Source organism: Pteropus alecto, unplaced genomic scaffold (assembly GCF_000325575.1).
Source record: "Pteropus alecto unplaced genomic scaffold, ASM32557v1 scaffold42, whole genome shotgun sequence".
Classification (NCBI taxonomy): Eukaryota; Metazoa; Chordata; class Mammalia; order Chiroptera; family Pteropodidae; genus Pteropus; species Pteropus alecto.
The window spans coordinates 13,238,722-13,254,631 of NW_006434825.1; the positions used below are offsets into that span (position 1 = coordinate 13,238,722).

The 15,910-nt window shown below is 40.7% G+C and overlaps 1 protein-coding gene and 1 non-coding gene across 4 annotated transcripts in view; one reads left to right on the top strand and one right to left on the bottom strand.

Annotated features, from left to right (window-relative positions):
* WWP2 (WW domain containing E3 ubiquitin protein ligase 2) overlaps positions 1-15,910 on the top strand; it is a 123,016-nt gene that overhangs the window by 88,484 nt on the left and 18,622 nt on the right. For all 3 annotated transcript variants that reach the window (XM_006909817.3, XM_025045297.1, XM_015587777.2), the window contains 2 exons: positions 5,344-5,433; positions 12,791-12,965. In XM_006909817.3, coding sequence (XP_006909879.1) covers positions 5,344-5,433; positions 12,791-12,965 — 265 coding nt within the window. The remainder of the gene's footprint in view (positions 1-5,343; positions 5,434-12,790; positions 12,966-15,910) is intronic.
* LOC112478299 lies at positions 15,158-15,276 on the bottom strand. Its single transcript, XR_003045762.1, has one exon. It is a non-coding gene; the product is annotated as a 5S ribosomal RNA (ribosomal RNA).

Below are 15,910 nucleotides of genomic sequence, written 5' to 3' on the forward strand. Positions count from 1 at the left end.
AAAATGTTAAAAAAAAATTTTTTTATAGACACCATCTCCAGGAATCATCTTACCTCCATATGTTTTAATGTTGCCAACTTCTATAGAAGAGCGTTGGGCGAAGAAAGTGGGATGGTTGAAGAAGAATGAGAAGAAAACAGACTTAGTTCAGAAGCCTCTGTAGCTACCACTGTGCCATCCTGTGTGTAAAGGGCATAAAGTGTTGGTTGTTGACTGTTTTACAAACGGGGTTACTGTGCTGAGATTTAAAGGAAAGTTCAGTATTTCAAGAAAGGTTCTTGGGGGAAGGACCGAGTTTAACACATTTCCTATGCAGTTTACAAAGGACCTACTGAGGCAGCGAAAACAGTGAGCAGGAGATGTATTTCATTGCACACAGATTTCTTACTTATAAAACAGTCTGAAAATGTTTCTACAGAGGAAATAAATTTTATGGCTCTCCCAGGAAATGGCCAGAGCTTGGGGAATAGGACTCATTCACAATCATTTATTATAAGGATATATAGTAAGAAAATATTAATTCCATTTAGTTTTTGCCTGCAGGAAATTGAATTTTTTCATAGATAGCTTTAAGAATACTTAAATATTTTTAGTGTATTTTTCTGAAGTTTAGTTTTTGTCTAAGTAACTATCAAGGCATCTTTTCTTTGGGGTGTGTAAGGTTCTGGTGTGACTTTGTTTTTTAATGGAGAAGAAAGCGTATTTTGAATGAGGGTCAGATTTACTAATGCTCAATGTGTTAATAAGAGTTAGCAAATTAATAAATAATACAAGTTAATAATGCTTGTACCAAGGTAGAATTTTTGAGCATGTTGATATTTAATTTATAAAGGCCATTTTAAGAGAACATCTCTGATACTAACCTGCACCCCTTATCCAGCTTTAATTCTCTTTCCACCTTAATCCTACTCTTGGTGAAACTCATTCTGTTCAAACAGGGGGATCTGACCAAGAAATACATTGATCAGGATGGCTGAATACACAGTATAATGGCAGGTCATTGAGAATTAATTTTTTGAAGACCTTTTAGGAAACCTTCCACAAGAAAATGTGGTTCAGGTGGCCAGACAATTTCCTTTCAGGATAACATAGGAAATAAATGTTTAGATGTCTTCCTCATAATGGATTGATAGTGAGAGGTTTGCGGCATGGGCATGGACGATATACACTGAATAAAGAACAGGTAAAATCCATTGAGCAAAGGTAATTTCAGATTTAAAAAAAGTACCTAAGATTAATTGAATATGGACACTGCTTTTAAATACTTTCAGATACAAAGACCTTGTGTAGTCTCTGGTTCAACTGAATGTTACTGATTTGAAGGCCAAGGAGCAATGTGTTGGGGAGGGATCTGAATCAAGCTTGATGCTTTGAACACTGTTTCTGAGTGCATCAAAGAAAGCTATTCAGTGGGAGAGGATATGACCCACGTGACCAGGATATAGTATTGAGACCCGTGGGTAGTTTGATTGAAAAGCCTTTTAATCTCAGTGTGAAGAAGATGCTTATAATGCACAGAAACCTAACCCCTGACAGGGATGTGCTGATGAAAGGTTACTGCCAGTATCACTTTCTTGGTGCGGGGAGACCAAACCAAGACAGTCAGAAGGCTTAATCTATGTGGGTCAGCAGTTACTGAGGAGAAATGGGAATCAAGAGGCTTGTTTGATTAACAATAGAATTGACCGACTGTGCCACATAAATGAAGGGAAGAGATTTGTATGAATCCTGAGGTGCCGTGCAGGTAAGGGAGGAGTTGAGAGTTCTCTAAGCAAAGCAGCTAGGACAGGTCATGGATCAGGGAGGACCCACATGGACATTTAATCCAAGCAGGGCTCCAATTTTGAAAGGAAAAATGTAGATAGCAAAAAAAAAAAAAAGGTAATGGAAGAAAAGTCTTACTTTTCTAGCTAAGCCAGTTAAGAGGGTTCATAGGAGGACATTGAGATTTACCAGACAATGACAGTTCCTGAAAGAGAGACTTTCATTTCTAGGATCAACTGGGATCAAAGATGGAATGGAAAGATCTTGTCTAGACTGGGAAAGAGCTGCTGTAACTCTGGAATATAAGCAAAGAGGACTTCACCCTGATTTTCTTTTTGGCAGTGTATGGGAAGACCTCCGTGTCAATTAACAGCATTTACTTCATGAGATTTCAAGTGTTATCCCATCTTTAAATTAAAATATTAGCCAAAGTATTAAAAAACCAAAGTGTTCTCCTTGCCCAGAATGAAATATAAAAGAAGTCAAAAGTAGGAGCCTACTTATCAGATGAAAATTGTAACAAGAGAATTTTTGGAATAGGTCTTTTAGTGTCTTTTATCTCCAGTTGCTACAATAAATATCTTGTCTTTACTAAAGGGGCAGTGCCATCCACATACATGGACAGTTTTCCAAATAGTGAGTGAAAAATGAGCAAGCTAATTTCGTTGGTGCTTTTCTGCCACGAAATTGCCAAGGAATGGAGAGATAGAACTAACTTCTTAGGGAAGGTTGAGGAGTTCTCAGCTGCTTAAGTCTTATGAACAAACCTTATGAAAGCATTTGCTGCCATTGCCTCAGGGAGTTTCTGTATTTCAGTACTCACCCTAAAGCCAAGTATGTTTCTCAAGACTTTCCTCATTTCCAAATTCAAATGAATAAAAAGGATGTCATATTTGCTCTCTTACTGGGCAGACAGGAAGAGTTTGGAGAGCTGATGTGAAGCTACAGTATATTAGCCTGCCTGTGCCGCTGAAAGGTGCCCCACAGATGCCCACAAATGGGACACCAGCCTCTTGAGCTGGCAATATTTGTTACTCTTTTGTTCTTAATTTAGAGGGACATCCATAGGGAGAAGATCTTTAACTTCTCAGGTCACTTCTGCCAGAAGATTCTGCCCTTTTAATAAAATACTGAATGAAATTTGAGGATTTTCCTTTTACAGTGAGAGGAACCAGGGCACCTAGGTCAAATCACCAGTATCCACTTCATCCAGAACCATGAGCAAGAATGCCCAGGAGAGAAAATGTTCTTGAGTGCAAGTTTGGGTCTCCTCAACCCAGTAGTTAGTTGATCCCTTCTGAGGAATGGGAGTGTGGAACTCCTGGACCTCACTGCTTCCAGGGTTAATGCTGCCAGTGACGCACGGTGTGCAACCTCTTCTGGTAGATCATATCTGGACAGAGGATTGTGATTAAAACAGAGCCTAGAAATGAACATGGTGGACCCATTATAATTTTTCCATAGTCGTCTTGATTCTACAGGGCCCCCTGCCTGGACTCCAGTGCTAGGGAAAGCTGTTCACTTTGAGATGGGAATTGGGAAGGCACCTGGTACTTTGTCTGCCGGGCAGTAGGTTCCCTGTAAATTCCAATTGACCTTGCTTTTCCTCCTTTCTTCCTCTCAGCATGACATGGTGGTAAAACTCAAGGGCTAGGGAGTCAGAGCTGAGTTTGAATGTCATGTAAGAGTTATGTAGCTTCTCCAAGCCTGTTTCTCAATGGCGATGGCTCTTCCTGCCGTAAAGGATGGAGACAAGGACTGCATGCGGTACAACATGAGCCCGTGGCTCATTGTGTGATGGCACCCCTCTTCTCTTCCTTGCCTTAAAAACCTTATGTATATCTTGTATCTGAACTAGCCTTATAGGGGCTGATTGGTGCAGTCCACTGATATATTAAAAATGGTATTGAATGAAGTTAATGTCTATCAGAGTAGACACATCAGGCTTTATAATAGAAGTCAGGATGTTTATTTCAGTGTATAGTTAACTCTGCTATAACATATGTGTTCATAAAAATTACCGTGCTATGTAAAAATCACACAATAAAAAAACCACAAGGAGTATGGGAAAAATGTGTTAGGGGCATGACACTCAAAAACTTGTCAGTGACACACACAAAATAGGAAACTAATAATGCTTGTAGCATAGTTTTATATATTAAATGTTTGAAATACATAACACTACAATAAATATGGCACATTTACATGAGAAGACCTGAAGTTTGCTTATGAAAGCAACTGTCAGAAGGGTTTGTGAGTCTTGTTACGAAGTTGTGCAAGGAGAGTTATCTGAAATCAGACAGGAGTTATAACACCAGATGTGGATGGGCATGGCATATAATGTGGTAAACTGAGGTAGCTGGTAGATGCGTGTGGCTTTTGTGTTTTCCTAAGTGACTATCAGCTGGGGCAAATCTTCTGTGTTCATTTAGTGTTTCTCAAAGGTAAAATCATGCATAAAGAAACAAATTGCATTATGTTCACAGTGTTCCCTCATATATCAATCACATGGAATAGATCTGCATTTTCAAAACAAGTGTTTCAGCAGAACTGACTGTATCAGCTTCCTGGAAAAGGTCACCTCCCCTTAGACGTACCCTAAAGTAGAAGTAAATAAAATCAGTGTAAAACATAAAGGCTAATGGGACCATTAACATTTTTTATACAATAGTAATCATTATATAAATGTAAATTTCTATATTCTTTATGTATCAGTTACTGTGTTCTTGGGTTAGTGGAGTTCTTGCCAGACTGTTGGGTGTGGGAGTAATTGGAGTGTGGGAACGGGTGGTCCTTGGCTGTATTTTGTAATGACTTTGTTTGTGGATTATCTTTTTGGATCATCTGCTACCTTGTCATTCCTCCATTAGCACAGACGAGCCACCCTCAGTACCCTAATCTCGTATTAACTGACACAAGACTTTTGGATGGAGCAGTCAATAAATAACATGGGTAGCACAGTCAATTAATAACAGTATGCTATGTTTCTTTGAGTGACCCAGATCTCTTTTAAAGATCTTCTGTAAATGAATCCTGTATTTTAAAAAGAAATGTGATCGTGAACACATGTGATGCTAGGAGAACAGGGGTAGTCATATAAGTTGTGACTTTAAGAGGTGTGCTAAAATGGCTATGGAGTTTTCCGTAGATGAACTTTAGGAGAGGTCTATGAGCCCCAGAAATTACATACAAATTTTTGTTTTTGGTAAGTGCATTTTGGAAGGAAAGAGTCCTCAACTTTCATCATATTCCTAAAGAGATCTTTGATCCCAGAATGGCCAAGAGACACTAATTTAGGGAAATCTATGGAATGTAGATTCATATAGAGTAATCGATGGCATATCCTAGTACAGCGAGTCCATACAGGGGAACTGTTACAGTTTTCTTTTCTTAAGAAGTTTTCCTGTGGGCCACTTTCAGTGACAGTATGGAGCTGGTTTGACAACTAGGTTGATCTTGCATGTCATATTTGATGCTTCCTCTCAAATTAGCCACATCGGTAGTGAAGGACTTCCTTTCGAACAAGGTCTTATGCCTTTCAACAGTGTACCTCATGCTTCCCTTAACTTTATTTTTCAGATGGGAGCAGCGAGAGTTGCCCAATGGGCGTGTCTACTATGTTGACCACAATACCAAGACCACCACCTGGGAACGGCCTCTTCCTCCAGGGTAAGCCATGGACTGACAAGTCCTGAGACTCTAGAACTGGCACCAAGAGTCACCAAATGGTTTCTCCACCATAACCAACTCTTTATTTCCTCCCATTTTCTTCTCCTTTCTCTTCCCCCACCCCATTGCCTTCCCCTTCTACATTCTTTCACCCTTCTTCATATTTTCCCTTCTCCCCACGTGTATTATATTGGCCATAACTGATGGCCATGGGCTTTTTTAAGTTGCATTCAGATCTACTATGGCTGTTGGATCCTGAAGGACGGGGAGGACTACTGGGTCATTGCTGTCTCAATACCCTTAATCATTTCACCCTGAGATACCCTAATAGGACTAGGTTTTCAGTCTCTTTCTGCAGAGGTAGCAAAGTACAGGGACAGTTTTTCCTGGGTAATTTGGTTGCTTCTTCACTTACCTTAATTCTGCTCTCATTTCTTAGGGCATGCTAGAATTTTTAAACATCTCTGGGGAAAAATTGGGCATGGGGAGGCTAAGATGGAAAGGGTATTGATGCATTTCACAGCACCCTGTGCCCAACCAGCCCCTGAAGACAGTGTGCTTCTCATTCAGCTGGGCTTTGCGAGAACACAGCTTAAGTTCTCCAAAACCAAAGGATGAGTGAGGCTTCCAAGTGAGGGGAGACTGTCCAAGTTCAAGGAGAAGGGGTTTGGTTCCCTGTCTGCCAGGGACAGAAAGTTCTTTCCACATGCATCTCCTGGTCCTGAGAGATTTCAAAAGGGAATGTATTCTGCTCTCAGTGAAGACTCACCTCCCAGTAAAGCAACCATGAAGGGCTCCTGCATAAAATATGAACACTTCCCCCTTCTCAGCTTGAGGAGGGAGAGGATGTCAGAAGTGGGGAGGACTCTTGTGCTCTGTTTGGTTCAGCTGTCAGGTATGTGCCAGGTAAATACCACCTTGCCTTCTACAAATTTCCATGGACGGGCTGCTTTTATTTTTCCAGTTTTATTTTTCCAGTAGAATACTCATGTTTTCCTTTTTTCCTTACCTTTCTGGAAGAGAAACTCATAATCTGTCATCATTAGTTTCACTCTTTTCTACTTTAAGTCCAGTGAAGTTACCAAAGTTAAACATTGACTTCTTAGAAAAAAATTAAACATTTTATTAAGGAAAATATGGGAACTTTCATATTATTATGGAAATTTTCAAACATGCACAAAGTAGAGAGAATCCCCACATACTCAGCACTTAGCTTCAACAATTATCAACTCATGGCCAATCTTGCATCATCTGTACCAGAGGTTGGCAAACTGTAGGCTTATGGAAAAAATCCGGCCTGCCGTTTGTTTTTGCAAATAAAGTTTTATTGGAACACAGCTACACTCATTTGTTCACTTATTATCTGTGGCTGCTTCTGTGCTCAGTGGCAGAGTTGAGTAATTGTGACGGAGACTGTATAGCCCGCAAAGCCTAAAATATTTACTTTGTGGCCTTTTATAGAAAAAAAGTTGCCAACTGCTGATCTATAATCCTTTCACCCCGTCCTAAATTATTTTGAAGCACATCTCAGACATCATATCATTATATTCACATTTTAGCATATATTTCTTTAAAAGTTCCCTTATTTAAAATAAAAGCACTATATTTTTAATAATATTTCCTTACTGTCATCAAATATACAGCTAATAGTCAAATTTCTGCAATTGTGTTGCAAATTAATCATTGACATTTAAGAGGATGTGTTGCATACTTGTACTTTGTGTATTTAAAAGAAGTGGTTGTGCTGGTTGCTGCCTCATAACCTCTGGTCTATAAGTTACATAGGCCTTGACCTGGCAAACATTTGGATGGACTCTAAATGAAGATATTTATTTATGGTATCTTCTGAGGATGGCTGAGGATTTACTCTTCTTTAAGGACTGATGTGGGACACTAGATCCAGCTTTCTTATTTTCAGGATAGTTTTGATGATTTATTAAGAGATGATTTATTTATTATCAGATGATTTATCAACTACACACCCCACGTAGCCTATTAGTTCTTCCTGAGTTTTAGGCCTAGACCTTTGATCCTCTGAACTTACTCCACCGTGTAATAGGGAACACAGAGGACAGAATCCTTAAGCTTTCATTACTAATTAATGGGAGAAGTTCCACCTCTGGGAAGTATTACTAGGGTGAGAGCAATCTCGAAACTTCAAGTTATCCCAGCAGACCTAATTACTGAGAAGTGAGATTGAGCCAAAGGATTCACTTTATCATGGCCATCCCCTTTTCTCAGACCCATGGGATACTTATATGATGACCAATTATTTTATCCAGGAGCAAAAAGTAGTGGACCTGGTAGCTAAAAATGAATGTGATAATTTGCTCTTTAATCACACTTAGGTGATGTTCAGACCAGAGATGAGAAGGGAGAGTGATCATCATGGGGCACGGGGTTGGAGATGTCTTACAGAAGGAAGTGGATCAAACTCAGTCTTTCAAGGAAGGCTGTAGGAAGGCGAACCAGGTTGGAGGAACTCTGTGAATGTAAAAGGTGTAGTTAGGGACTGATGTGTGGAGTCGTTTTGCTGGAGTGGAAGGTTTGTGTGAAACAAAGATGCTCAAAGTGTGTCCAGCAAGGCACCTGGTTTTGGTTGAGGTGCCCGCTGGAACCGCAGAGCGTGAAAGGGCTGACTGGGGCTCCAACCACTGTTCTTTTTGTCTATTGTGATTCTGCATAAGACATCTGAACTCAAGGGTGAGATTATGCTTCTTATAAGTTTGAAATTCACCAGTGCAGAGGACTTCTACTTAAACATGGGAATCGAACATGTTTATTTCCATTCCTTCCTGAAAACCCACTAAAATGGCAATAAAGGTATAAAAAAGTATGAACCATCAACAGTTAAGGAATGGAAGAGAAGCAGCATATGAGAAATGTTAATCAAAGTTTAGTCGCTCATAGATAAATGATAGAGCTGAGAAAGCTGAAACCCAGCCCTGCAGTTTAGGGTATCCACCAGGAAGCCAGCCAGTTTGTGCCATGGAGCCCTGGAAAGCCTCAGCAATGGGAGATACAGGGGGATGTGTGTGTTTGTGTGTAATGAGACTAAAAACCTGAAGTTCAGTTTAAAATCTGTACAGAGAACAGTTAGATTCCTAGGTTGTCAACAATTACTCCCATCTCTCCTCCACACATGTATACAGGTGCACACACACATACACACACAAGTGCAACCTTATGGCCGCTACTAGAATAAGAAGCTCATGGGAGAGCAGAACCAGCTTGGGGGCACAGCCATAGCTGAAGGCAGGGACGAACTCAGAAAAAAGAAGGATTAAGCAGGGATGCTATTCCCAGGCTAACGATGGGAAAGTATTTTGCTGGGGAAAGTGACCAGTCTAAGGGAAGACAACTATGGATTATGAATTTGAGGATCTTCTAGAGAAACAGCTGAATGAAGCCTCTAGTTGGCCAGCATCCATGTGGGCACACATTGCTTCCAATCAGTGTTTTAGTGGCTCACTTTTAAATGTCAAAGAACAGCCAAAGACCAGCAGACAGAGAAAAAGGGACTTGGTAAAAACAATGTAGGGAGCAGAAAAAAACTTCAAAAAGTAAAACCAAATTATTATTTATATCTCCAAAGATTTGGGAGAAAATATGGCATCTGTGAAACAAGAACAGACTATAAAACAAACCATGCAGAAAACAAGAAAAAAATGAGAAGAGCTTTTTAGAAATTAACATATATGACAGCAGAAATAAAAAATTAACAGAAGGATTGAAAGATAAAGTTGGGGGTTAGAAAACTATATGTGTCCAGGAGATCCAATATCTGAATAGTAGTTTTAGCAAGAAAGAAGAGAGAAATAGAGGATAAGAAATTATCAAAGAAAGAATAAAAGGAAATTGCCAGAACTGAAAGATACAGTATCCATATTCAAAGTGACCACCAAATTCCCAGCCCAGAGAATGAAAAAAGACCCATTCCAAGCCACATCCTATTGGAAATTTGGAATGCCAAGAGAACATCTCAGAAACTTCCCTAGGGAATAAATAGTTTACATATCAGGGATCAGGAATCAAAATTGACCTCCTTATTCTCAACAACATCTATGGAGCAGGACCTTCAAAATAATGGTGGAAAATCATTTTCTTTCTAGAAATCAACTTTTAGTCATTTTAACACTTAAGTGTGATGCTCAAAATAAAGGCATCTTCAGACATGCAGGATTTCAAAAACTTAATTTTGGTGCATCCTTTCTCAGAAGCTACGAGACGATTTATTCCACCAGACAAAAGGAAACTAAGAAAGAAGATATGAGATTCAGGGCACAGGACTCAATTCAGGGGCCAAACACATTCCTAAGAGGAAGGTGAGGGAAGACGACTCAGGACAATAATGGAGAGCAGGCCTGGAGGACAACTGTCCACATTTCACAAAGGGTTCCAGGAGAGATGTGGCTAAGAGATAAATGACACTGAGAGGCCACCTGTCCTATTTGTGAATTAGTGAGATTCTGGAAGTGAACTAGTGATAGGATCTTGAAAGCCAAGCAGAATGAAACAAGGCAGTTCTTAACTTCAGAGGAAAATAATATAAACTCCAAATATTGATTTAATAATTTTCTATTTGGGAGAATGAGGCAGAGGAAGGCCGTGTGTGTTGGGGTGTGGGATGCAAAAACTAAATCCTTATCTTTATAGTGCAAAGTCTATAATATCTAAATGGCAGAAGTCAAGAAGTCATGGAATAAGCATGTTACTTAGAAATATAGCTATGAATAGTAGAAGAAGCAGCCAAGAGTTGAAAATAGTTGCTTCTGGGGAGCAGGAATCAGCAATAGATGGGGAGAGGTAGGGCAGGAAACACTGTTGTTCATTGTATTCCCTGTAGTACTTTTTGCATTTTTAACTATATTTACATGGTTTCTTTGATAAAAAATAAAAATCACTAGTTGAGGATTTATGATAAAGGTGGGAAAGTTATTGTGAGCCTTGACTAGTAACTAAAGCGTTTGACTCAAAGACAGTGGGGAGTCACTTGAAGTTTTGAGCAGGAGCATGACATAAGAGGTTAGTCTTGTATGGTTACCCTGATGGCAGTTTTTAGGCTGGAGCAGAGTGGGAATATCATCTCAAGGGTAGTTGGACATAGAAAAGGAAAGTCAAGGGCAGGGAGATACAAAATAAGAACCCTTTAGGCTGAATTGTTTACTGACAGCAGGAGAGGAAGAGAGTTGGGAATGATGGCGTGGTTTCACCCTTGAGAAAAAGACAGACATGAGGAAGACTGGGAAAGACTAAGGTTTGGGAGAGAGCTGTGGTGTTTAGTTGAATCCAAAGTGACAGCAGGTCGTGACGGCAGTGTAGTCTAGCGGGCGGAATCGAGACACAATCTGGGAACTGACCATGAGACTGGAAACTGCTTGAGGAGAAGCCATGTTTAGGGAGGCTTTGAGTTTAAAAAAATCATTGAAAGGATAGCAAAAAAAGAAGTCAACTAGGAGGCCAACCCCAAAAACTGAGGAAGATACTGGACTGAAGCATGATAGTCATTTAAGGTAAGAATTCAGAGAAGATGAAATGAGAAGGTAGGCAGGGAACAAAGACTCTCCAACAGTTTGGAATCATACAGTAGAAATCCATATTCGGTTCTCTTTGCAGTGGGATCCTATTTTCTTAAGTGGTATCTCTTATCTTTTTTAAACTCCTTTTCTCCTCTCCCCACTTCATACTTATAATAGAAAATTCCAAGCTTACACCAAATTTCAGAGACTAGTACAATAAATCCTTGTAACCCTCACCTGGTTCTAACAATAACATTTTGTTTCATCTGACCTCCCACTTTCAGGAGGGGGGACTATGAATTTTAAAGCAAATCCCAGACATCATATCCACTGACCTATAAATATATCACGCATGTCTCTAATGAGTGAGGTTTCTTTTTTTAATAACCAAAATACCATTATACCACCCAACAAAATGAATAGTATTTCCTTATTTCATGTCATACCCAGTCTGTGTTTCATTTTTCCCAATTGTCTTAAAAGTGTTTTTATACTTTGATTTTAAACTCAGAATCAACACATTGCTTTTAGCTGATATGTCTCATAAGTCTTTCTTAACCTATAAATTCTCCCACCCTTTCTTATTTTGGGGGGTCAGTTACTTGTTGATGATCCTGGGAATTTGTCTTGTAGAGTTTCTCATATTCTGGATGTGGCTGGTTGTGACCTTGTGGTGTTGTGTAACATGCTCCTTTATCCCTTGTCTTTCTTGTAAACTGGTAGTTAGATTTGGAGGCTTGATTAGATTCAAATTCACCTTTAAAACTGAAGTAAAATTTACATACAGGGAGATACACAGATCTCAGATGTACTGTTTGCTGAGTTTGGACAAATGTATACACTCATGTAACCCATCAAAATGTAAAAAATTTTCATCTCCCCACAAAGGTCCCTCTCTTACTTTATTTTGATCATCTCTTCCTTGTGTGCATAGAAATGAAATTAGATCTAGCAAGCACAGCTAAGGACTTCGCTGTGCATTCTAGCCCTGTTTTGCCCATGGGCGTTTTAGGACTAACTTTGGAAAGATTGCTTCCTCACTAAAGATAACATGGAGAGTTTTACTGTTGTTTGCACCAAGCTTCTCATGAATGTGTAACATGTATTCACTGGCACCTTGTATCAGGATAATTTCAGTTGCAAGTAACATAATGTGAGATCCAAATTGGCTTAAATAGTAGAGAGAATTTACCAGCTCATGTAACTGAAAATTCTAGTTTTAAGTGAAGCCTAATATAGTGGCTGAACAGTATCACCAAGAAGCTGGGTTGTTTTCTTGTTTGTTTGTTCTTTTTTTTTTTCATTTTTCATTTTTCTCCTCTGCCATCCACTGGGTCAATTTTATATTATATTTGAGTCTAAGATGGCAGCCAGTGGCTCCCAGGACTGCATGCTTTCTCAGTCCAGCAAGAAAGAGAGACCATTTTCCCCAGAATCGTTAGCAAAAGTCCTGAGATCTACCTGGATTGGCCAGCATAGGTCAAATGCCCACTCCTGGTCCAGTTAACAGCTCAACTCTGAGGTTGGGAGTAGAATCGGCTACCCCAGAACCACATGGATCCCCTAAATGGAAATCAGGAGCTAATGGTAAGGCGGGATTAGTTGCTAAGGATGCAACCACAAATGTCTGCTTGCTATAATCATCTTTATTCCCAGAAGCCTCTGTAATTGGGGCTTGCCTGGCTGTGCCTCCCCAGAGCAACCAAGCAAGCTCCTGTGCCAGAGATTGCACTTCGCCCTCCTTTGGTGTCTCCTTGTCACCCACCTTGAGATTTTGCTAGAATTTAAGGGTAGGAGTGGGCTGGTCACTATATTCATGCTGAGCTTAATGTTTCCAGCTGGGAAAAACGCACAGACCCCCGAGGCAGGTTTTACTATGTGGATCACAACACTCGTACCACCACCTGGCAGCGCCCCACCGCCGAGTATGTGCGGAACTACGAGCAGTGGCAGTCACAGCGGAATCAGCTCCAGGGTGCCATGCAGCACTTCAGCCAAAGATTTCTCTACCAGGTGAGAGGGCAGGGACTTGCCACGAGGGAGGGGAGCCTCCCAGCACTGCAGAAAGTGCAGCTTCTCATGTTCTGCATTGACTTGTTTGGTGAGCAGGGAAATTGTCAGTGATCCTGGAGATTTTACTCATCACAGTGAAATTCCTCAAACTTCAGTGTTTCGAACTTACAAACTCAATGTCCAGCCTTTGTGTCTAAGGACTCAATGTATCTGAAGCTGAATACACCATCTTTCTTCCAACACTGAGTTTCTCTTCTGGCCCCTCCAATCCAAGTCCATTTACCCTGACTTAAACCTGAAGGTCAGCTGTGACCTCTCCCAGACCTCACCTTTACAAATCAGAGCAACCACCCAAATTCTTCTCTTTCCGTTTTTCTTTAGATCTTTATTATCTGACAGATTCTCAAGGATAAAGGGACCTTTAAAGGTTATCTAGATCAGGAGTTGGCAAACTATGGCCAGTGGGCCAAACTGGCCCATATCTGGTTTTGTAAATACAGTTTTATTGGTACACGAGCACGCCTGTAGTTTAGGTGTTAACTGTGGCTGCTTTCACGCTATAGCAGCAGAGCTGAGTAGTGACAATAGGGACCATATAGCCCACAAAGCCTGAAATATTTCCTCTCCAGCCCTTTCCAGAAAATGTTTATTGACCCTCTGGTCTAGATCAACCTCCTTCTCTCTGCTTCCTGATTTTCTTCTGCCTCTCCTACCAGAGTGATTAGGGCAGCTTCTGAATTGTTCTCTCTGCTGGCATTCTCTCTCCTCCCATCTGTACCGCCTGTTCCCACCTGAACAGTTTTCAAATATCATTGTCATTTCATCACTTTTTAAAAAATCACTGTGGAGGGCTAAGGAAGAGGGGGTTTGCTCTACATTTATCACTGTCATTTTTTATTACTGGCTCAAAAACTTCTGTGGTCATTACCTATAGAATAACATTTAAATTTTCTACTTCAGAATTCAGAGTACTGTAGTTCTAGTGGTCTCCCATGCTGTATTCCTTTAGGGCTCCTCTCAGCCCCACCTTCCTGAGTCTTCATCCCATTGGAGCCTCCACCATCGACCTGGTAGCATGCGGGGAGCTTGGCTACACAGCCTCCTTGGAAGGGAGAGAAGGGATTCCCAGGTTGGAACTCTGAGTTCATTTTCTCAGAGCACCTTGAACATGAAGTTTGGGGTCTGTGGAGAACTTGCACAGGGTGTGGTGGATTGGAGATTGGAAACTTTCTGAGTGGTCCACAACATTTAATCACTGTGTTTAACCCACATTGTTTCTATTTGAAGTGAACTTTAACTCCACACTTGTTTATAAATCAGATACTACCCTAGTGAGATAGCTCAGAAAATCTTTAATTCTATTTAACTGAGTTCATCATCAGCTTTGCCTTTGTTTGCAGCTCTTTCTCTGTTCACCCAAGGCAGGAGCTAAATCATCAACCACAAGGCATGGTGGCAACTCCTTGGGCTGGTTTGTTCTCTCTTCTGTCTTTGGGGTCTGATTGTTCAACATATAGTGAGGAAACTGATGAGGACCCCAATTTCTTTAGCATGGATGAGCAGAAATCACGGTGTTTGTCACATTAAGTTGCCCCCACAAGTAACCATAATGCCTGTCTACAACCTATGCCCTGGTGGTCTACCAGGTACAGCACTGCTTACATTCTTATGCCAGGTCTCCCACTCCTTTCACACATGCTTGGCACCCTGTTCTGGGGTGCTGGATGAGACCTGGTCGTTCAAAACTTGCCTGGATCTGGTCATTCTCTGCATTTCAGAAATTGTTCCTTTTGAGCTGGTCCCCAAAGACCTTACCTGCCATTTTCTTGGTGGTCGTGGCTTGCAAAACTGGGAAGGTCTGGGCATCTTTGTCCTTTGATATTTTATTATCTATCTATCTATCTATCTATCTATCTATCTATCTATCTATTTATATTTATTTATTTGGCAAGGCAACCCTTGGTTGACCTCACAGATTGCAAGGACCTTGTCAACTTACAATTCCTTATTTCTTTTTAATTTTTTACGCCTACAGCACCTTCTTTTCCTAGGTGGTCTTCCTAGGTGGTCTCCCATCCAAGTACTAACCAGGCCCAAAAAAATTTTTAGGCGAGGCAACCCTTGTTTGACCTCACAGATTGCAAGGACCTCGGACCTCGTCAGCTTACAGTCCCTTATTTTTTTATTTTTTATGCCTACAGCACCTGGTCTTCCTATGTGGTCTCCCATCCAAGTATTAACCAGGCCTGACCCTGCTTAACTTCCAAGATCAGATGGGATTGGGCTTGTTCAGGGTAGCATGGCCATAGACTCTTTGTCCTTTCATTTAAAGACAAGGACACATTTTAGTAGTCTCACATGGTTTTGTCTCCCTGCTTACTCAACTTCTCAAATTCAAAAAGAATCTATTAAAGGAATCCTTTTTTCTTCTTTACCATGCACCAAGTAGGTTCTGTAGGTTGACCGAGGTGTTTGATATGGGAAAGGGAAGATTCTGGAGTTCATGTCTGGTTGGTGTTTTGGCACATTCATTCCTTGTGCCTGCCTCTCTCATTTTAGCAGCGTCATCCTGGACCTGCAGAAGCAAAACTTTGACTAGGAGAGTCCCCTAAAAGTAAAAATTAAGCACTAAAAAAAAATTTTCTCTCTGAGTACTCTAAAATGGTTTTCTCAGCTTGGTTGGGAATTCAGGAGGGTTCAGCATGGAAGTGACAATTCCCTTTTCTCCCTGAAACAGGACTCATATTGAAAAACGTGGTAGGAATCTTTTTTGGGTCAGCTTTCAATGTCTATTGATTTCCCTCCCCCCGGGTTTGGTTTGCCCCTCTTGTTTGTATGGTGCCATGTCCTGTTCCAACTAAGAAGAGTTGCTTTCATAGAGTTATTTCAGGATTTGGCCTTGGCCCAAGGTTCGACTCGGTAAACTTAAGACCTGATACTATACC